Source organism: Achroia grisella, unplaced genomic scaffold, assembly GCF_030625045.1.
Source record: "Achroia grisella isolate CSIRO2021 unplaced genomic scaffold, CSIRO_AGI_Agris_v1 utg512, whole genome shotgun sequence".
NCBI classification, from domain to species: Eukaryota; Metazoa; Arthropoda; class Insecta; order Lepidoptera; family Pyralidae; genus Achroia; species Achroia grisella.
In genome coordinates this window covers 3,998,582-4,021,494 of record NW_026712906.1, presented here as the reverse complement: position 1 = coordinate 4,021,494, position 22,913 = coordinate 3,998,582, and the positions used below count along the sequence as shown (strand labels likewise).

The window sequence follows — 22,913 nt, the reverse complement described above, 5'->3', positions numbered from 1 at the left end:
CTTCAAAAAAAGCTATCAAAGCTGCTGGAAATCATTTATAATATGTTTAATTATCTTCTTTTATACTCTATTTATTTATTCTTTATTGACACTACAAAGTGTGAGCGATAACGAACACGAGGTTGAATGACATCGTTTGTCGACAGTTCCGGTTACGATTCTATAAAAGACGTTCGCCGGTGTCAGCGCGGGGCTTTTTCCCTCACCATTTGCCCGCTTTGCCGTCACCATTCCGCCGCGCACGCGCCAATAAAAATATCTCGCCCGTGAGTACTGTGTTCTCCGTATAGCACTCCTACCGTGTAATTGTAAAACGGCGCCGATTTTCCGCGCACGCGCACGCGCCCGCGCAGCCGCACTACACCGTTAGGACTGACACACTACGTCACTCGGCGCAGCCCCCACCCCGCCGCGACCGCGCACGCGCCCGCGCAGCCGCACTACACCGTGAGTACTGAGTGTGGAGGTCCCGCGGCCGCCACCACCCCGCCTCGCACTGCGCTAGGCCCCGCGCCGCACTACACCGTGAGTACTGAGTGTGTAGGTCACGAGGGGCACGCCAACGTCAGAACTCCGTGCGCCGCTCACGCGGCGCCGCCCCCACCCCGCCGCGCACGCGCACGCGCCCGCTCAGCCGCTCTACACCTACAGTGAGTTCTGAGAGTTGGTCGCGACTACACCGTGAGTACTGAGTGTGTAGGTCCCGCGGCGCCCCCACCACCCCGCCGCGCAAGAGTAGGTCCCGCGGCGCACTACACCGTGAGTACTGAGTGTGTAGGTCCCGCGGCGCACTAGACCGTGAGTACTGAGTGTGTAGGTCCCGCGCGCACTACACCGTGAGTACTGAGTGTGTAGGTCCCGCGGCGCCGCCCCCACCCCGCCCCGCACTGCGCCCGCGCCCGCGCGGCAGCACAACACCGTGAGTACTGAGTGTGTAGGTCCCGCGCCGCACTACACCGTGAGTACTGAGTGTGTAGGTCCCGCGCCGCACTACACCGTGAGTACTGCGTGTGTAGGTCCCGCGCCGCACTACACCGTGAGTAAAGTGTGTTGGTCCCGGGGCTCACTACAGCGTGAGTTTGTGTAGGTCCCGCGGCGCCGCCACCACCCCGCCGCGCACGCGCACGCGCCCGCGCAGCCGCACTACACCGTGAGTACTGAGTGTGTAGGTCCCGCGGCGCACTACACCGCCACCACCCCGCCGCGCACGCGCACGCGCCCGCGCAGCCCCACTACACCGTGAGTACTGAGTGTGTAGGTCCCGCGCCGCACTACACCGTGAGTACTGAGTGTGTACTGAGTGTGTAGGTCCCGCGCCGCACTACACCGTGAGTACTGAGTGTGGAGGTCCCGCGCCGCACTACACCGTGAGTACTGAGTGTGTAGGTCCCGCGCCGCACTACACCGTGAGTACTGAGTGTGTAGTAGGCGCACGCGCAGCGCGCAGCCGCACTTCCTCGTGAGTACTGAGTGTGTAGGTCCGCCGCCCCGCGCCGCACTACACCGTGAGTACCCCGCGCCGCACCACCGTGCACTGAGTGTGTAGGTCCGCGCCGCTCTTCTGTGAGTACTGAGTGTGTAGGTCCCGCGCCGCACTACACCGTGAGTACTGAGTGTGTAGGTCCCGCGCCGCACTACACCGTGAGTACTGAGTGTGTAGGTCCCGCGGCGCACTACACCGTGAGTACTGAGTGTGTAGGTCGAGAGTACTGAGTGTGTAGGTCCCGCGCCGCGCCAGTACTGAGTGTGTACCCCGCGCGCGCACGCGCAGTACGCGCGCACTACACCGTGAGTACTGAGTGTGTAGGTCCCGCGGCGCACTACACCGTGAGTACTGAGTGTGTAGGTCCCGCGGCGCACTACACCGTGAGTACTGAGTGTGTAGGTCCCGCGCCGCACTACACCGTGAGTACTGAGTGTGTAGGTCCCGCGGCGCCGCCACCACCCCGCCGCGCACGCGCACGCGCCCGCGCAGCCGCACTACACCGTGAGTACTGAGTGTGTAGGTCCCGCGGCGCACTACACCGTGAGTACTGAGTGTGTAGGTCCCGCGGCGCCGCCACCACCCCGCCGCGCACGCGCACGCGCCCGCGCAGCCGCACTACACCGTGAGTACTGAGTGTGTAGGTCCCGCGCCGCCGCCACCACCCCGCCGCGCACGCGCACGCGCCCGCGCAGCCGCACTACACCGTGAGTACTGAGTGTGTAGGTCCCGCGCCGCACTACACCGTGAGTACTGAGTGTGTAGGTCCCGCGCCGCACTACACCGTGAGTACTGAGTGTGTAGGTCCCGCGACGCCGCCACCACCCCGCCGCGCACGCGCACGCGCCCGCGCAGCCGCACTACACCGTGAGTACTGAGTGTGTAGGTCCCGCGCCGCACTACACCGTGAGTACTGAGTGTGTAGGTCCCGCGCCGCACTACACCGTGAGTACTGAGTGTGTAGGTCCCGCGCCGCACTACACCGTGAGTACTGAGTGTGTAGGTCCCGCGACGCCGCCACCAGTACTGAGTGTGTAGGTCCGCGCACGCACTACACCGTGAGTACGCAGCGGCGCACTACACCGTGAGTACTGAGTGTGTAGGTCCCGCGCCGCACTACACCGTGAGTACTGAGTGTGTAGGTCCCGCGGCGCACTACACCGTGAGTACTGAGTGTGTAGGTCCCGCGGCGCCGCCACCACCCCGCCGCGCACGCGCACGCGCCCGCGCAGCCGCACTACACCGTGAGTACTGAGTGTGTAGGTCCCCGCGCCGCACTGTGAGTGTGTAGGTCCCGCGCCGCACTACACCGTGAGTACTGAGTGTGTAGGTCCCGCGCCGCACTACACCGTGAGTACTGAGTGTGTAGGTCCCGCGCCGCACTACACCGTGAGTACTGAGTGTGTAGGTCCCGCGGCGCCGCCACCGTGAGTACTGAGTGTGTGGTCCCGCGCGCACTACACCGTGCTGAGTGTGTAGCCCGCGCGCCGCACCGTGAGTACTGACACCCGCGCCGCACTGAGTACTGAGTGTGTAGGTCCCGCGCCGCACTACACCGTGAGTACTGAGTGTGTAGGTCCCGCGCAGCGCACTACACCGTGAGTACTGAGTGTGTAGGTCCCGCGCCGCACTACACCGTGAGTACTGAGTGTGTAGGTCCCGCGGCGCCGCCACCACCCCGCCGCGCACGCGCACGCGCCCGCGCAGCCGCACTACACCGTGAGTACTGAGTGTGTAGGTCCCGCGCCGCACTACACCGTGAGTACTGAGTGTGTAGGTCCCGCGGCGCACTACACCGTGAGTACTGAGTGTGTAGGTCCCGCGCCGCCGCCACCCCACAGTGGCGAACGCGCTCGAGCCCGCGCTGCCGCACTACACCGTGAGTACTGAGTGTGTAGGTCCCGCGCCGCACTACACCGTGAGTACTGAGTGTGTAGGTCCCGCGGCGCACTACACCGTGAGTACTGAGTGTGTAGGTCCCGCGCCGCCGCCACCACCCCGCCGCGCACGCGCACGCGCCCGCGCAGCCGCACTACACCGTGAGTACTGAGTGTGTAGGTCCCGCGCCGCACTACACCGTGAGTACTGAGTGTGTAGGTCCCGCGCCTCACTACACCGTGAGTACTGAGTGTGTAGGTCCCGCGCCGCACTACACCGTGAGTACTGAGTGTGTAGGTCCCGCGCCGCACTACACCGTGAGTACTGAGTGTGTAGGTCCGCGCACTACACCGTGAGTACTGAGTGTGTAGGTCCCGCGCACCACCGCGCGCGCCCCGCCGCCGCACTGACCGTGCCGCAGTACTGAGTGTGTAGGTCCCGCGCCGCACTACACCGTGAGTACTGAGTGTGTAGGTCCCGCGGCGCACGCCACCGTGAGTACCCCGCCGCGCACGCGCACCACCGTGCACCCGCGCGCACTACACCGTGAGTACTGAGTGTGTAGGTCCCGCGCCGCACTACACCGTGAGCACTGAGTGTGTAGGTCCCGCGCCGCACTACACCGTGAGTACTGAGTGTGTAGGTCCCGCGGCGCACTACACCGTGAGTACTGAGTGTGTAGGTCCCGCGGCGCACTACACCGTGAGAACTGAGTGTGTAGGTCCCGCGCCGCCGCCACCACCCCGCCGCGCACGCGCACGCGCCCGCGCAGCCGCACTACACCGTGAGTACTGAGTGTGTAGGTCCCGCGCCGCACTACACCGTGAGTACTGAGTGTGTAGGTCCCGCGCCGCACTACACCGTGAGTACTGAGTGTGTAGGTCCCGCGGCGCACTACACCGTGAGTACTGAGTGTGTAGGTCCCGCGCCGCCGCCACCACCCCGCCGCGCACGCGCACGCGCCCGCGCAGCCGCACTACACCGTGAGTACTGAGTGTGTAGGTCCCGCGGCGCACTACACCGTGAGTACTGAGTGTGTAGGTCGCGGCGCACTACACCGTGAGGACTGAGTGTGTAGGTCCCGCGCCGCGCACGCGCACGCGCCCGCGCAGCCGCACTACACCGTGAGTACTGAGTGTGTAGGTCCCGCGCCGCACTACACCGTGAGTACTGAGTGTGTAGGTCCCGTGAGTACTGAGTGTGTAGGTCCCGCGGCGCACTACACCGTGAGTACTGAGTGTGTAGGTCCCGCGACGCCGCCACCACCCCGCCGCGCACGCGCACGCGCCCGCGCAGCCGCACTACACCGTGAGTACTGAGTGTGTAGGTCCCGCGGCGCACTACACCGTGAGTACTGAGTGTGTAGGTCCCGCGGCGCACTACACCGTGAGTACTGAGTGTGTAGGTCCCGCGCCGCACTACACCGTGAGTACTGAGTGTGTAGGTCCCGCGCCGCCGCCACCACCCCGCCGCGCACGCGCACGCGCCCGCGCAGCCGCACTACACCGTGAGTACTGAGTGTGTAGGTCCCGCGGCGCACTACACCGTGAGTACTGAGTGTGTAGGTCCCGCGGCGCACTACACCGTGAGTACTGAGTGTGTAGGTCCCGCGCCGCACTACACCGTGAGTACTGAGTGTGTAGGTCCCGCGCCGCACGACACCGTGAGTACTGAGTGTGTAGGTCCCGCGCCGCACTACACCGTGAGTACTGAGTGTGTAGGTCCCGCGCCGCACTACACCGTGAGTACTGAGTGTGTAGGTCCCGCGCCGCACTACACCGTGAGTACTGAGTGTGTAGGTCCCGCGACGCCGCCACCACCCCGCCGCGCACGCGCACGCGCCCGCGCAGCCGCACTACACCGTGAGTACTGAGTGTGTAGGTCCCGCGCCGCACTACACCGTGAGTACTGAGTGTGTAGGTCCCGCGCCGCACTACACCGTGAGTACTGAGTGTGTAGGTCCCGCGACGCACGACACCGTGAGTACTGAGTGTGTAGGTCCCGAGCCGCACTACACCGTGAGTACTGAGTGTGTAGGTCCCGCGCCGCACTACACCGTGAGTACTGAGTGTGTAGGTCCCGCGCCGCACTACACCGTGAGTACTGAGTGTGTAGGTCCCGCGGCGCACTACACCGTGAGTACTGAGTGTGTAGGTCCCGCGCCGCACTACACCGTGAGTACTGAGTGTGTAGGTCCCGCGCCGCACTACACCGACACCGTGAGTACTGAGTGTGTAGGTCCCGCGCCGCACTACACCGTGAGTACTGAGTGTGTAGGTCCCGCGCCGCACTACACCGTGAGTACTGAGTGTGTAGGTCCCGGCCGCACTACACCGTGAGTACTGAGTGTGTAGGTCCCGCGCCGCACTACACCGTGAGTACTGAGTGTGTAGGTCCCGCGCCGCACTACACCGTGAGTACTGAGTGTGTAGGTCCCGCGCCGCACTACACCGTGAGTACTGAGTGTGTAGGTCCCGCGCCGCACTACACCGTGAGTACTGAGTGTGTAGGTCCCGCGCCGCACTACACCGTGAGTACTGAGTGTGTAGGTCCCGCGGCGCACTACACCGTGAGTACTGAGTGTGTAGGTCCCGCGCCGCACTACACCGTGAGTACTGAGTGTGTAGGTCCCGCGCCGCACTACACCGTGAGTACTGAGTGTGTAGGTCCCGCGCCGCACTACACCGTGAGTACTGAGTGTGTAGGTCCCGCGCCGCACTACACCGTGAGTACTGAGTGTGTAGGTCCCGCGCCGCACTACACCGTGAGTACTGAGTGTGTAGGTCCCGCGCCGCACTACACCGTGAGTACTGAGTGTGTAGGTCCCGCGCCGCACTACACCGTGAGTACTGAGTGTGTAGGTCCCGCGCCGCACAACACCGTGAGTACTGAGTGTGTAGGTCCCGCGCCGCACTACACCGTGTGTACTGAGTGTGTAGGTCCCGCGCCGCACTACACCGTGAGTACTGAGTGTGTAGGTCCCGCGCCGCACTACACCGTGAGTACTGAGTGTGTAGGTCCCGCGCCGCACTACACCGTGAGTACTGAGTGTGTAGGTCCCGCGCCGCACTACACCGTGAGTACTGAGTGTGTAGGTCCCGCGCCGCACTACACCGTGAGTACTGAGTGTGTAGGGCCCGCGCCCGCCTACACCCCGCCGTACGCAGGAGCGCACGCGTCCCGCAGCCGCACTACACCGTGAGTACTGAGTGTGTAGGTCCCGCGCCGCACTACACCGTGAGTACTGAGTGTGTAGGTCCCGCGCCGCACTACACCGTGAGTACTGAGTGTGTAGGTCCCGCGCCGCACTACACCGTGAGTACTGAGTGTGTAGGTCCCGCGCCGCACTACACCGTGAGTACTGAGTGTGTAGGTCCCGCGACGCCGCCACCAACCCGCTGCGCACGCGCACGCGCCCGCGCAGCCGCACTACACCGTGAGTACTGAGTGTGTAGGTCCCGCGCCGCACTACACCGTGAGTACTGAGTGTGTAGGTCCCGCGCCGCACTACACCGTGAGTACTGAGTGTGTAGGTCCCGCGCCACACTACACCGTGAGTACTGAGTGTGTAGGTCCCGCGCCGCACTACACCGTGAGTACTGAGTGTGTAGGTCCCGCGCCGCACTACACCGTGAGTACTGAGTGTGTAGGTCCCGCGCCGCACTACACCGTGAGTACTGAGTGTGTAGGTCTCGCCCCGCACTATACTGACACTGAGTGACTTTTTATGTTTTGTGCTAGTTTTCGACGACGAAGAAACATATAGTCATCATCTATAAACCTAAATAACAATATAAACAGAACGACAACGACCTCGGCAACCCGTCCGCCTACTATTATAGGTCAAGGCTAAGTATAATGTTTTTAATTATGGACTCGTTCTTGCAGCAGGGCGGGCCTGACTCGTCGTCGAACACGTCGTCGTGTAACAGCTCAGCGCCGTCGTCGCCCGCGCTGGCGCCGCCCGCCACGCCGCACCACCACCACCACCACGCGCCCCACGCGCCCCACCCACCCCACGCGCCCCATCCGCCCCACCCGCCCACGGCCAAGCAGCAGTTCCATTTTCCAGGTAACGTTACATGGAATATTTATTTTTTACACACTAGCTCGTGAAGTGGTTCTAGTATATAAAGCAACTTTTTGATATATAAAACAGCTCATAAAGGACGCGTTCGTTATAAAGGCAATTTACGTCAAGAAAATAATTTTAGAAATTTGTCATAATCTTGCTCATCTCTGAGACCGAGAGCTGGACGGATTTTGAGGAGACTTTCATTCACAGATAGCAAATGAAATAAGGCGTAACTTCACTACTTTTATTTTATTTTTAATTGTGTTCTTCTCATTTGAATCTGTATACTATACTGGACGGTAAGGAAAAAAATATAAAAAATAATTGACGTTCATAAGCGGCTAAAATGTTCTACATTAATTATTTTTTAATTTGAATTTGAATTTAGAATTTTTAGTTATTCTAATTCCGCGCGGACAAAATCGCGGGTAACAGATATCGACAATTCTTATTGTTACCGAAATGGCTAACAAGCTAAGGGCCCACCTGATGGTAAGTGATGAACGAGACAAGATTTGAAGGATATTCTTAGGAGCAATCGTTTTTAGTTACTTTTAAACTTTCGTGTTTAATATACATACATTATTTAAATTATTAACCGGGTCTTAACACGAATAATTTTATGGCAAATAAAGGTATTTACCTCTCTCGACGTTTCTACTAGGTTGCACTAGCCGTGGTCACGAGCTGACTGAAGCAACAGCGATGTCAATGTAGATAGGTGATAGCAGTTTTTTCTTCATCTACCGTCACTAGATTGTTTAACGAAAGTTCGCGACACACAGCACTCACGGTATCCGTACACTTATTGACTATTGATGCTACTGAACTTTGCTTGAATTTATTTATGACTGAATTCCACGCAGATAGTAAATACCTTTATTTGCCATAAAATTATTCGTGTTAAGATCCGGTTAATAATTTCAATAATGCAATTGTTTTTATCTACACAGGATGGAGTGTATACTCTCTAAACAAAATATTTTGCTCTTCAGCTTGGCAAAATTTATATTATAATTGTATTAAATATATATATATATATATATATTATATAATATATAATCTAATCTAATATAATATATATATGTTATATTATATTAGATATTATAATTATATTGGCAATTATAATATCTTTGTATTATCTGTGCGATACAGAATATATAATCTTAAAAAATCTGCAGATTTTTGTTGACACAGACCCAACTTTGCGTTTAATCAATTTGCAGTGTTCAGTGAGGGCCTTCGTTTTTCTTTTTACTCAATAGCAATAGTCTATTGGAGTTCTAACATATATACATAATTACAATTAAAGATTGTATTTTATAATGTTTTTTTTTTAACGCACAGACGTAAAACCTCCCGTGTCAAGTCCGAACCACACGTCGGCGGTGTCGCCGGCGCGGAACGCGGACAGAGACGAACTTACCTCCAGCGTCAAGAGCGGTTAGTATAATATCTATGGTATATTATAACTTTCAATTGTAGAAGTAATCTGTGTCTATGGTATCTTATTCCCCTGCTTTTGGGAGAGGTTTGAATATCCCCATAATGCAGCAGAAAACTATATACTGATAGAAGAAGGAGAATGTGGGAGTCCGGGCTAAACCGAATCTACAAGTCATATCTTATATATAAAACTCTCGTGTCACAGTTTTCGTTCCAATACTCTTCCGAAACGGCTTGACCGATTGTCATGAAATTTTGTGAGCGTATTGAGTAGGTCTGAGAATCGGCCAAAATCTATTTTTCATTCCCCTAAATGTTAGGGGTAGTCCACCCCTAATTTTTTTTTTTATTTTAAGGCAAAACAACCTTAGCCGGGACAGCTAGTGTAATATATATCTTATTTTTTATAAGCTTAGACCTCGATAGTCTAGAGATTAGCATCTCGCGTTACTTTCAATGATCGCGGGTTCGATTCAAACATTTGTATTCGTCAGTATGATTGTTTGCATTCATTTGGGGATTTTTTTTAGGGTAATTATGGGGGTGTTTACAAAAAAATGTGTTAGTATATCTATTACAAGGCCTGGTTACTTAAATATTATTCTTATTATTCACTTTTCTCCTCCCAAACAATATAAGGTGGTACATACATTAATGAGGTAGTGTCACTACCTTGACACTACCTCATTAATGTATGTACCTCATACATGTAATGTACGAACCAGAAATTGTAGCGTATATTGTATATGTAGTCTCTTATCCGTAGGTTAATCTATGTGATAGATAATAATAGATAGTACTTGTGTTATGTATACCAGACAACAAACAGAATCTACAGATATATTTTTGTAAATCCATACATAAGAAACACTATGCCGTTACGAACAATCAAACCCATGAATACTAATATTTCCAACGCGCGAGGTATCGAACCCCCTATCGTTGCAAGGCATTAGTTAGCCGTAGTTGGTATACTATGTGTATGTGTTGTTAATGTGACGTCGTTGCAGACCGGTCGCGCGTGTCGCTGACGGGTTCGAACTCGACGGACAGCAGCGGGCCGCCGCGAGCCGACTCACTCGACGCACACGGCAACCACGCAGACGCGCGCTGGCCACGCCAGAACAGCGTCAGTATATATTGTCCTATTAATCTATACATATAAACAAAATTCGAGTGTCTGTTTGTAATATTAAAATAACCGTTTTTTTACTACGTGCATATGAATATTAATACGGTACATACACCAAAATAACATTTGTTATAATAAAATTTTTGTCTGTCTGTCTGTCTGTGTGTTCCGGCTAATCTCTGAAATGGCTGGATCAATTTTGACGGGACTTTCTTTGGCAGGTAGCTGAGGTAATAAGGAGTAATTTAGGCTACTTTTATTTTAAAAAATGAAGTTAAATTTCATGCGGACAAAGTCGCGGGAACAGCTAGCAATAATATAAACGAGAATGTCCATCCATCCATACTAACATGGATGTATGGACATAAATGTATGACATAGAACGCACTTGATATTTGAAACGCAAATGTCCATCCTTCCATCTATAAGAGTAAGGATGGATGAACAGAAATGTATGCCAAAAACCCACTTGACACTTGGGAGAAGAAGAAGGAAGAACTTGTAACTAATGGAGGTAAAAATGTTACTCAATATTAAGAACGCAAAAGTTTGTGAGTATGGATGAGTATGGATGGATGGATGTTTGTATATTTCGTCGCGAATAAGGCACAGAACGGATTTTGACTGAAACTTTACAGTGCTTTATAGTTTCAAAAGTAATGCTTTAGCACAAAATCATTACATTTATTTCTTTAAATATAAAATGAACGTTTTTGAAAATGGAACGTCGAATGACAAAAAACTACGATGTTTTTTTTTCTTTTATAAAAATGACATAGATAGCTTCTCGTACATTCCACGGCGTCACCACAATAAATATATAGTATCATTTTATTATTATTACAACATGCAATATTCCTCAAACCAACACACTTGCTGTACTAAAAATAAATAATATTCTCGTTTTTATTAAAAAAAAAGGTCTTTTTCGAAGTGATGACAAGCGCTTCTTTTGTAACATAATTGCAGGTGGATGCAATGATTTTATTTAGTTTTCAATGTCATAGGGCAGTGCGGACTCTTATGAAATGTAGCGTTAATTGCTCTGTGGTCGGTGGTTTAATGAACTCTGGCGATAACACGGTGATTCATCCCGCATTACTAACTACGACTGCCGGTTAGTAATGACCGCGTCTCTCTCGCGATTACAGGAATTACTTGTTGTTTATGTATTTTACGTAGAAGTGTATATAAACAATTAATTTTAAACTTTCGCGTTTTTATTCACATGGCGTCCGCTTTGTTTTGAGCTTGAAAAATATGATTAACCATAGACAATTGTCTAGTTGTTTTTAAATAAACAAGTTCGGAATACGGTTTGTTCTGTAATTGACAGTTTTCATGTTCTAAATTCTAATTAAAAATAAGTTTATTTTTTTATTGGTTTACGGATTTTCACTTTCATTCAATCTGGAATTTAATTAAGAAACAATAATTAAGCTGTAATAATGGCTTTTTGATTATCATTTATTGCTTAAATTACTTAACATAATTCTTATAAGTGTTTGGATATTATGTTATTATTTAAGATCTTATCCTTACAGAGAATCTTTTCAATTATTTTTCATTTTCCTTGAATTATCGAGATATTTTAAGAAAGTTTGAGAATTTTGTTTTCTAATAGTTTGTTAATAAATTGTTTAATTGAAAATCTCTATAAAAGTTGAAATATGACGGACTTCATGAAACGGCGTCGATTATTTGAGGAAGTATGTACTATGTTTAATTATGTTTTCATTTATCACACTATTTTACATATAATATTCATATTTAGATTGGAACCGACTTTAACTATGACTATTCAAAAGTGCTTAAATTGAGTTTATTTGAATAAATGATTTTCTATTCTATTCTATATACAAATTTCTGTTTTGTATCATTGGAAGATGTTTTTTAATGTTGACAGCTTTCTCGCTTGTTTCGAAAAAAAAAGAAAGTAACTTGTTATGAAGATAAAATATTTTTTTTAAACCTTATTTGGTTTTTAAATATTCTCTTGTTACAATGTCAATTACCTTACTCCGCCGAAACGGCGTGACCGATTATTATGAAACTTTATATGCATATTCAGTAGATCTGAGAATCGGCTATTTATTTTTCATACTACTCAAAATTTCTTAATAGCGATTTTAATGGATGTAGTAAAACAACGTTTGCGGGGTCAGCTAGTAATACAATACGTCTGCACATATGCGCAGTTGTCAATGAAGGAGTGGGACATCCCGTACGACGAGCTGAAGCTGTTCGAGACGATCGGCACGGGCCGGTTCGGGACCGTGTACCGCGGCAGCTGGCACGGCGCCGTCGCCGTCAAACTGCTGCACGTGCACTCGCTCACCGACCACGGCGTGCCGCTCGACACCTTCAAACACGAGGTACGCTCGCACTCGCCGTCACCATCACCATCACCGCCATCATCACCATCACCCTCATCGCCATCGTCACCATCACCTTAACCGCCAACGTCACCATCACTATCACCATCACCGCCATCGTCACCATCACCCTCATCGCCATCGTCACCATCACCTTAACCGCCATCGTCACCATCACCATCACCGCCATCGTCACCATCACCCTCATCGCCATCGTCACCATCACCCTAACCGCCATCGTCACCATCACTCTCACCGTCACCATAACCACACAAACTGCCATGGGCTCAGTGTGGCGCAGCACTCTAATATATTATATAACAAGCAAACTATACACGCCGTCTTACTCCAAGTAATTAGTTCACACAAAACGGTTACACTCTATAGCACCCCGTATCTGTATGTTACTTTTTGTGTCGACTGTCGAGTATTAACTTTCTTACGAATAATAAGTATCGTAGTTCGTAATTATATAATTTATTTTGTTAGGTATGGTTGGGTACCTTATTAACGAAATATTCCTTAATATTCCTTTGGAAAGTATACACTATATCGTGATGAGATAAAAACCATCACTACGTAGTAGCGAACTTTGAATAAGGCGAGCACAATAGATCTGTACAGGTCTTAGCATCTGACATAGCCCAAACACCCCAAAAAAAAAATAGGTACCTTACATGTCAGAGCTAGGTAGGGTTGGCTGGGGCACTTGCCCCACCCTGTCCTGGCTCTCTTTTATCCCATTAATAAAAACTCATCATCTACTTCTTCCTTATCCGATTTATTTGGGGTCGGCGTAATGTTTTTCTCTTCCATTCATCTCTGTTCGCAGTCATTTCGTTATTTACTCCCTGTCTTACCATATCATCTTTCACACAGTCCATCCAGCTCTTTTTCGGTCTTCCTCTGCCCTTATAACACATCCACATTCATATGTAACACCTTCCTTAAGATATGATCTTCATTCCTACGCATTACATGCCAATACCACAATAGACTATTACTCTTTAACCTCATCATGGCATAACAAATGCGACTGTTTCAAACAGGTGGCGACGTTCCGGAAGACCCGCCACGAGAACCTGGTGCTGTTCATGGGCGCGTGTATGAAGCCGCCGCGGTTAGCCATCGTCACGTCTCTATGTAAAGGCATGACGCTGTACACGCACATCCACATACGAAAAGACAAGTTCAACGCCAACAGGAGTGTTATTATAGCGCAGCAGATATCTCAGGTGTGTGTATATATGTGTAGAGGTATAATCTTAATAATATTATAAAAGCGAAAGTGTGTATGGATCGTGGATGGATATTTGTTACTCTTCTACTTCTAACGATTTATACTTTTTGATGAAACTGTACAGTAATATAGCTTCATCACAATATATAATATATAGGCTATAAATTTCATGCAGATGAAACTGTGGGCTCAGCTAGTAATAAATAAATGATCCTGGACAATTAACACAGCGCCATCTATTAAGCAGAGCTTGTGTTTGGGTATTAAACAACCAATATAAAAATTTACGTTTTTTTAGTAACATACATAATATACATTGAAATCGCCTAAACAATCATACTCATGAATACATATTGTTATTGTTGCGACGAATCGAATCTGCGACCATCGGAAATAAATGTCAAAACGTCACACGTCAAAAATGTAATGCCGTCGAAGAATGGTAATCGATTTGGCGTTTGATTAATGTTACTATACCACGTGATATATCGACCCTTTCTGATTGATCCCCCCGTCCAATTCAAAAGGGCATCGAAATTACGACGAACTGGGCCGAGGTTCTATCTCCTAGCGGTGCCCTCAGACTAAAGTCGTATCCGTCAGGAGGGAGTTGGCCTTCAACCGCTCTATAAGTCCTTCCGCGCGTTTTGGAGTGCCATCTGCACTCTCCCCCTATCATCTGGTGAAACTGTAAGGGCCAGCTGAGGCCAACAGTATTACAGTAGTTCAGAAATAGCTATTTTAATTTATATGGCAACACACACAGGCGCTGGTGTGAATAAATTATATTAATAGATAGAATATTCTTTATTTGTACCATACAGTGATGAAAAGGTATCATTCATTCATCCATAACTTAAGAGCTACGCTCTTGTCGGTGGAGCTCTTGCCATTTTCCGCGATCTTCCATCATGCTCTTTAATTCTTGATACGACACGACTCCCATTTTGTCCTCAATTTGTTTGATGTAGCTATTCCTTGGTCTTCCCCTCCCCCTCTTTCCTTCTATTTTTCCCTCAAGATGAAAAGGTATAAACAATATATTAAAGAACAAATATATAGTTACAATAAGGCGGCCTTATTGCTGAAAGCAGTCTTTTCAAGGTGTTCATTATTGTATAATTAATTTAAATAATTGATTAATGTGTATATAAAACCATTTTGCAGGGTATGGGTTATCTACACGCGCGGGGTATTGTCCACAAAGATTTGAAGACGAAGAATATATTCTTAGAGAACGGGAAGGTGGTCATCACAGACTTCGGCCTCTTCAGTGTAACGAAATTGTGTTTTGGAAACAAGTTAGTATTTATTAATAATAATAGAAAAAAAACGAACGAACTTCGTGTAAAAATACGATTTGGTGAAATTGTTTTGATCCATTGTTGAATCCATTGAAAAAGATAAATCTCAGATCAAGTATAGGATTTTATTGATTATTGTGGAACTAACGTTTGATTTACTCTCGTTTCTTCAAGTTTTTATTCTTTAGTTAAATGGTGATAATGGATTGTTGCACCCAACTGCACTAACGGTATACGATGGCGGTGCTCCAGTGGAGGATGATAGGATTAGCATGAGGTTAGGTCAGTAACCCCGTCATGGCAAACTCGCCAGAAAGCTTGTTACCAATGGTGTCATTAGTCCCATGGGATATTACTAACAATCACCTTCCCCCGCCAGTTTGTATTTAGGATACTAAAGGAAAGCTTAACGCTATTGGGATGATTATATTCTGCATACATTTAAATATAATAATAATAATCTCAGGACAATTCACACAGAGCCATCTAGACCCAAGTTAAGCTAGCTAGAGCTTGTGTTATGGGTACTAGAGAACTGATACATATACATAGTTTTTTTTTTGTAAATACATACATATTATACATAGAAAACACCCAGATCGATACAAACAATCATACTCGTGAATACAAATGTTTGTGCCGTGCGAGGAACCGAACCCGCGACCATCGGTCGTGTCGTGTGCTTGACCGCTAGACCACCAAGGTTGTCATATATCTTGCTTTGTCGGTTTGAGAAAGTTCTGGCCTCCACTACTAGATAAGGTAAAATTTAACTTTTATTATTATTATAGTCTTGATATGGTATAGACTGTATGAGTAGAAAGGTACTAAACATCAATGCTAAGAAAAGAAACATGAAAGACCTCAACTTACGTGGACTAATATACGATTCAGAGAGGAAGCGAGAGGAGACGACTGATTTGGCGAGCTGAACCCACTTAAGCAGGGATAAGGCTGGAAGAGCAGTATTGACGTGGTGTTGTTCCATTTACAGTGCCCGAGGAGACAGCCTGGGCATCCCCCCGGGCTGGCTGTGCTACCTGGCGGCCGAGCTGGTCCGGGCATTGAGGCCGCACGCCTCGTTACACCTCCCCTTCTCGAAGGCTACCGACGTCTATGCTTTCGGGTATGACTTTCAATGTAGTTTAATATTATTCACTCCACACTCCCAATATCCAACAATTTTAAAAATCTATAATACTAGTTTATCCATTACAACATCTTGGGTATAATGAACAACTTGGTAATAGAATTATTATTTAATTTTTAATTTAATTTATTTGTTTTTAATTGTGTACGTTCTAGCCGCTGATGAACGTCAAGTTTTTTGTATTAATTGTTTTCCCTACCATCCAGTTCAGTATACAGATTCAGTTGAAAAGAATTGGCAAGAAACTCAATTTTTTTTAATGTTTTTCCCTACCGTCTACCGTATAGGTGTCTATGTCTAACATTAAATGAAAATCTCGTGCATGTATGACTATTGCCATGCACGTTTGTCATTTAAGTAACGTCAAGTATTATTAGTATATGGTACTAATTATAAACAGGTCTAGTTTTTAGTACTTTATGAATAATATATGTTGTGTTCTCATTTACAGCACGGTGTGGTACGAGTTACTATGCGGAGAGTATCCATTCAAAGGACAGCCGCCCGAAGCGATTATATGGCAAGTAGGCAAGGGCGTCAAGCAATCGTTGGCAAATATGCAGGCCTCCAGAGATATCAAGGTATATAATTATTGTATAAAAAAAATAATAGTATGTACTCAGTTATGGACTTTTCGGTTGTAACTGTGTCTTTGTCGGCTTGTTCGCCTTTATTGTGGTATGCAAAGTGACTTGAGTAGTAATCTGCACCCCTCTTTGTAAACTATAAGTGTATGAAATTTCATAAACCTACGTTCGCGCAGCATCGTAAAAAGGGGTGCAATTTTTATACTATTTATACTCTCTATAATACAGTATGGATATTTTTAATTATTATTTACAATGTATGTTTTTTATATGAAAAGGACATCCTGATGCTGTGTTGGTCATATCGGGCGAGTGAGCGGCCGGATTTCCCGAGTCTCTTGGTCACACTGCAGAAACTGCCGCGGAAGCGACTAGCACGTTCTCCCTCGCACCCCGTGCATCTGTCTCGCTCGGCGGACTCCGTCTTCTGAGAACGGCTAGCTGGCGCACTCTGCGTGCGGCCCTAGTAGCTCCTCAGTCACTATAGACTTGTTTCCTTTGACTCATTATAATTATTATAATTGAACAAAGTAAAGGAATCACTCGCATACAGCCAAAGATCATAGTTGATTACAAGATCACATTTCTGTATGCATAGAATTTATACAGGAAATAAAATATAGTGTGGTTGTTTATGAACTGAATTTTGATATTACACCAAAGCGTAATATGATAAATTCAGTTATGTTTCTCGATGGCGAATATGTGAAACCTTAGACTATCTTCGTACACTTCAGACACGGACTTTTTTCAGTTTTACGTAAACCTATCTATGTATTAGCAGAAAGACAAGAAATATGCTCAATAAACAAATTACTTGCCAACAAACCTTACAGGTTGAAAGGTATTAACATATAGGTGTTACTTGTACGGCAGTACGTATTTATTCGATAACGAATTTGAATATTTTGAATTTCTCACTACACAGCGTTATAGTGGGAACCTGTCGAAATATCACTAGTTAAAATGGGAGGGCAATATTGACAGTTTTTTTTTTGTAAATATATATGATTTTTGTTCGAATATTTTGATTCCAGACGATTGAAAGTATAGTGTATGTTTTATTATTTAAGTTATGTAAAAATTGACGATCTTGTCTTCCCACTTTATGCAATAATTAATTTATAAATTTTACTGTTATATTTATTAATATAACGAACGGGTATTCGCTACTTAGTATGACATTATAGATATGTGAAACTTTTGTAAATTGTGTTAATATTAACTATTGTAAGTAAGCCCTGATCTCCGATTAATCGATAGATTATAAATTATATTTTCGTATTTTTAAAATGTGAAAAGTTGACTGCTTTGTTGATAATGTAAATAATGTACAGTGTTACGAAATTTTGCTGTGATTGAGTCTAGATAGGGCGCACTGAACTTTAATTGGACTCATCTGTTAGTAATTTATTATGAAAATAATATAAAAATAAACATTTCCAATCTTTTAACTCATTATTATAGTATTTGAAGTAAATACATATGTACAATATTGTTGTCGGTCGAAATTCTTTATTAGACTGAGTTCGTTATACAAAAATATATAATAAAACTCTTAACAGAAATACAATGTAAATATGAAGTATAAAACTATATGGCCAGTATGTCTGGAACATATATTATAATGTAAATCTTTTTATATTACAGAATAATATGTTTAATTCGTACATTAATTAATTAATTAATATGTTCTTTGTTCATAGTTAAAAATTTCAAAAACGAATATTGTTAAATCAAATTGCTTAAAATGATAAAATTTTTATGAAATTGTGGACTTGGTAAATGAAATGAGCATATATTATAAAAATGCTTAATGCTTTGATTCGGGTACGTATGTACTTTTACATTTATAAGATTGGAAATGGTTTATTGTAGCTAATATCCACAGTTTATTATAAATAATACAAAAAATCTCACAATACTATGTTGATACTAATTAATATCAGACACAGTAATGTTTTATGAATGTATATAGATGAAAAAATATCGTGTGATACGATTAGTATTTATCTAATTTTAAAAAACAGCGAATAAAATAATTATTTATTACGATAATTTGTTATAACAAATGGTAATCCATTCTTAATTGAAAGATTTCATAAGAAAAAGGTATTCGTAATAAGAACTCCTAAGTGGCAGTGCGCCCAAATCCTGAATACTTCGGTCTTAATAATAGGTTTAAGGATTGACACTTTTAATAACTACTCGAGTCATTTTCCAGTTGCGAATCTATAATTTAAAATTATTTCACTAAACATATAAATATGTAATTAGCGATCCAAAGACCAATAATGAGGGACGCCAGCAGGAATGGCTCAATTTCATGCATTGTTTTATACAATTTGTAAATAAATAAAAACATTCCTTTTGGTAGGTTGTTGAAGTTTTTAAACTTTGATCGTTACTATTTCATACTAAAGTACATTTGTTTATATACTCTTTTAAAGTTACCACTTTCTATAATGTTTGTAAAGAGGCTTAATGTTAGAACTAGGCTGATTTTGAACTGCGGACACAGTTGATGGGAGCGTGGTGTTAGGAATGAGAGAATTGCAATATAGTATCATATCACACTAAAGTACATAATACACAATCTGTTTATTTAACTTTAACTGTAATGTATGTATAAAATCACATATCCAATTATATATATATTTAATATGGTTAAAACGGTTCTTATAAGAACATTGTATATATGAATAATATACAATAATTGCAATAATTACTAAAATAAATTAACATTTTAAAATTTATACTAGCTATCTATACTGTTTTTGTATGGGTGTACATGTATTATACATATAAACCTTCATCTTGAATTACTATCTACTGCTGAAAATTGCATTAAAATCCGTTCTAGCATTCTTTCATTTCTAAATTCACGCTCGGTATACAGTTGTGCGTCGTTAACTAAAAATAAAATAACATTAATTTTGTAATAATGTGATTATCGGATTACTTTATAATTTACTTACTAAATTATTATTAAATATAATTAAACATAATGAAGAGACATTATTCTGGTCACTCAACTCCTATTAAAGTGATAGTTGTTGTAAATTAATGAAACTCGCTGAAGTAATCAACATCGCCACAATAATATGTATATATAGTGAGTGTTTGTGGCACGGCTTGGTCGATTGTAACATATAATATATTTATTCAATTATCAATAGGTACAGATTAAAATTGGAATGCAGTCAGTTGTAGTTTTACATATGTATTGAGATTTCGAAATGATTAGGTTAGTTGCATTTGCCAAAATAAATCCCATCATTGTTATACCTTTCTTTGTTATTTATACCATCTATTTACAGCAGCACTTCAACATGTAAGTTATTTACCCTAATTACACATTGTAAAAATATTGATATTTTTATTTTGACAAGATTTAAAGTACATATGTCGGACTTAACACCATTATCAGTTTTATCTACCAGTCAACTATGGATAGTGCAAAGAATAATTGTTGGTAGTGAATATACAATATAGTATAGTAATTTGAATGGCAAAGAAGCTAATGGCCCACCTAATGTTGAGTGGTAACGTCATTACATTTCTTTTTCTTATAGATGATGATATAATGTTGCACCTGTCTGCGCTAATGGTATATGCCAGCGGGGCACCAGTGGAGGATGATAAGATGAACGTGAGGTTACGTCAGTTAGCCCATCGTGGTAAATTCACCATGAATTTATCACAATGGTTTCAATCACTTGGTCAGGGAAAACCATGTGGTGGTCTACCTGACAGTACATGAGTAGCAATGTGGTTATTAGTCCACATTACTAACAATCCTCTCCCCCCCCCCCTTCCCAGAAGTAACATGAACATGAACTGTCATTCATGGTGTGTCATGTCAACAAGGATATCATGTGGGACCTGTGTTACCATTCCAGTGGACTATGATGTCATACATCTTATCATATAATTTCACTGATTAATCTCATGCTACAACTGCAACAGCTCACAAAGCAAGCTGCTTGGTGGCTTAAATAATTTGAAATTGAGGTTGCCATGCACCACACATTTCTTACAAGTAACCAGGGAGGTCAAGATGACATAGTATTTTAATAGGGTCATTGCTCTACATTACTGACGATTCCCTACACAATTTTATTTTTATTTCATATCCATATCTTGCAATCGGTTCAAGTCTACCAGATTTGTTGTTATATGATGTTATATATTAATAATTGATGGGAGAGAACTGGAAGTGATGGGAGAGTACTAACTATCTAAATGACTGTTTTTTCACATTAATGTACAAATCCCAGGCATGATGTCTTTTAAGCCTTCGGTTCAATGGGTCACATAGTGCTGTTGCAAGGATGTTAGTATGCAATAGTAGTAATATCACCTTCCCAATGTATTTTATTAAGTCAATACACTTCCAGTCCCTCCTGAATTATATATTTTAAGTCCTGGAAATTAGATGACTGAATATTAAATGGGGGACACCATTTCATAATGATCCATAAAAAAAAAACAACTAAAATTATCAACAATTATATTTATTGCTGATATTTTATAAATCCAGTTACTAATATTGTGCTATGACACATGTCCAGCTAATATAGATGCTATATTTATGCACATACTTTTAATTTCATCATTACTCAAGTACTCTGATGCTAAAATAGCATTTCCTACAGCTATGGTCTCCCTCATGGAGTTAGCTCTGATCCATATTCTCCCATTCATTCCCGCGGCCAGTTCAAATGGCCATTCATTCTTCATAGACTCTATTAATTTACAATTAGGGTTTAATATCTTTCTAACCAGATTCAAAGAGCATCTGAAGACAAATCCTTCATTCAGAACACCTAACCGACCTTTCTTGCCATGTGAGTCTACACATACTATTTCTGGTTCCATGTCTTTACTAGCCACAAGCATTTTTGCGTATAATACATCCCCCACTTGAACTTCTGGTCTGTTCTTCTTCGTTGCATTCTCGAAGGAGAGGTAAGAAAGAGAGGCATTACAACTGCTTCCGATGTCTACGCGGAAAATGTCGCCGGCTTTCTGCACAACAACACCAATCACGTTTTCACCTCTAGAGGGCACGTATCGTTTCTGATAGCTGTCCACCCAAAATGTATTGGGTGCACGTTTCCTAAGGACTCCGGCCTTGGTGACATATACCTTTTTGATTTCTTTCCGCAAGCCGGGTCCTAGGATTATTTTGCCTTTTCCACCTGCAGCTTCAATTTCTTCTGAAAAGTCACCGGGCAACACCACATCTCCGATCGTAACTTTCATTACGTTGATATTATAATAGCATATGTAATTGATGTTATTGAAATTATAAATCTGAATTAATTCTAAACAGTTCTATAAAAATGTGATTTCGACAACTGATACAAAGAAACTTAACCACAGGAAGACAAGACTCACAAGACTGACAAAAGTGACAAAAAATAAATAAAATTTACCAGACTACCAAACAAACAAACGACAACTGTCTAATGCCACTGACAGATGCTAATATGACTATGTATATTTTAGTGAAACGACTTGGCTGTATGGGCTGAGTCCTTTTGCCTTTCTCTAAAAAGGGAAACCCGAACCAAAAAAAAAAAAAAAGTGAAACGACTAACCACAGATTATAGACATTGAAATGTCATTCGGAACAAACAATTCATAACTTTACATAAGGAATTTAATTATTAAACTGTATTGTTTTTAATTTTTAAATTGTTACTTAATAATTAAACATTAGTTGCTGTAATTTAATCTTTGTTGATTGAACAACACTAATGACAATGACATAAAGAAAAAATGATGTTTCAAATAAAAAATAGCAATATTTTGCATAACGCATATTTTTTTTCATATAATTGTAATTATTTAATAAAACATTAACTAATAGCATAATATATATAACGAAATATTTAATGTTGGAAATCTTTCGAACAATCAACTGTCGACGAAGACCAAGAATTTATCTATATTTACAAAAGTTAAGAACTTTTGTAAAAATAAAATTACATGCCTCTCGTATTGTATCCTAAAATTCATTACTAGGTTCCCTCACCAGTGAGCAAATTGCCTTAGCCGCACTACCTGAAGGATCGGTTAAGAACCAAGATATAAATTTTATTCAATAACATAATTGACTATACCAAAAAATAAATTAACTTTTGGTAATTATTCAAGATTTAAAATTTAATAACGTTTTGTTTCACATTAAAAAGCATATTTTTTTGTAACAATTGGCAACACTGAATTCATTAT

At 44.2% G+C, this 22,913-nt stretch overlaps 2 protein-coding genes across 2 annotated transcripts in view; one reads left to right on the top strand and one right to left on the bottom strand.

Moving 5' to 3' along the window:
* LOC131846853 (kinase suppressor of Ras 2) overlaps positions 1–18,244 on the top strand; it is a 32,895-nt gene extending 14,651 nt beyond the window's left edge. The window contains exons 11-37 of the mRNA XM_059196272.1: positions 147–266; positions 399–650; positions 856–919; positions 1,088–1,239; positions 1,722–1,788; positions 1,925–1,987; positions 2,128–2,190; positions 2,288–2,350; positions 2,665–2,727; positions 3,140–3,202; positions 3,300–3,362; positions 3,460–3,522; positions 4,083–4,145; positions 4,282–4,344; positions 4,607–4,669; positions 4,806–4,868; positions 5,161–5,223; positions 6,735–6,797; positions 7,250–7,433; positions 8,784–8,879; positions 9,893–10,011; positions 12,213–12,389; positions 13,439–13,624; positions 14,797–14,930; positions 15,928–16,059; positions 16,535–16,664; positions 16,949–18,244. Of these exons, the coding sequence (XP_059052255.1) occupies positions 147–266; positions 399–650; positions 856–919; positions 1,088–1,239; positions 1,722–1,788; positions 1,925–1,987; positions 2,128–2,190; positions 2,288–2,350; positions 2,665–2,727; positions 3,140–3,202; positions 3,300–3,362; positions 3,460–3,522; positions 4,083–4,145; positions 4,282–4,344; positions 4,607–4,669; positions 4,806–4,868; positions 5,161–5,223; positions 6,735–6,797; positions 7,250–7,433; positions 8,784–8,879; positions 9,893–10,011; positions 12,213–12,389; positions 13,439–13,624; positions 14,797–14,930; positions 15,928–16,059; positions 16,535–16,664; positions 16,949–17,101 (2,785 nt within the window). The 3' untranslated portion in view covers positions 17,102–18,244. The remainder of the gene's footprint in view (positions 1–146; positions 267–398; positions 651–855; positions 920–1,087; positions 1,240–1,721; positions 1,789–1,924; positions 1,988–2,127; positions 2,191–2,287; positions 2,351–2,664; positions 2,728–3,139; positions 3,203–3,299; positions 3,363–3,459; positions 3,523–4,082; positions 4,146–4,281; positions 4,345–4,606; positions 4,670–4,805; positions 4,869–5,160; positions 5,224–6,734; positions 6,798–7,249; positions 7,434–8,783; positions 8,880–9,892; positions 10,012–12,212; positions 12,390–13,438; positions 13,625–14,796; positions 14,931–15,927; positions 16,060–16,534; positions 16,665–16,948) is intronic.
* A 1,139-nt stretch (positions 18,245–19,383) lies between these two features.
* LOC131846763 (exosome complex component RRP40) lies at positions 19,384–22,122 on the bottom strand. Its single transcript, XM_059196156.1, has one exon. It carries the CDS (start codon positions 21,936–21,938, stop codon positions 21,228–21,230), a length of 711 nt encoding a protein of 236 aa, XP_059052139.1. The 5' UTR covers positions 21,939–22,122; the 3' UTR covers positions 19,384–21,227.
* Between the last annotated feature and the right edge of the window lie 791 nt (positions 22,123–22,913).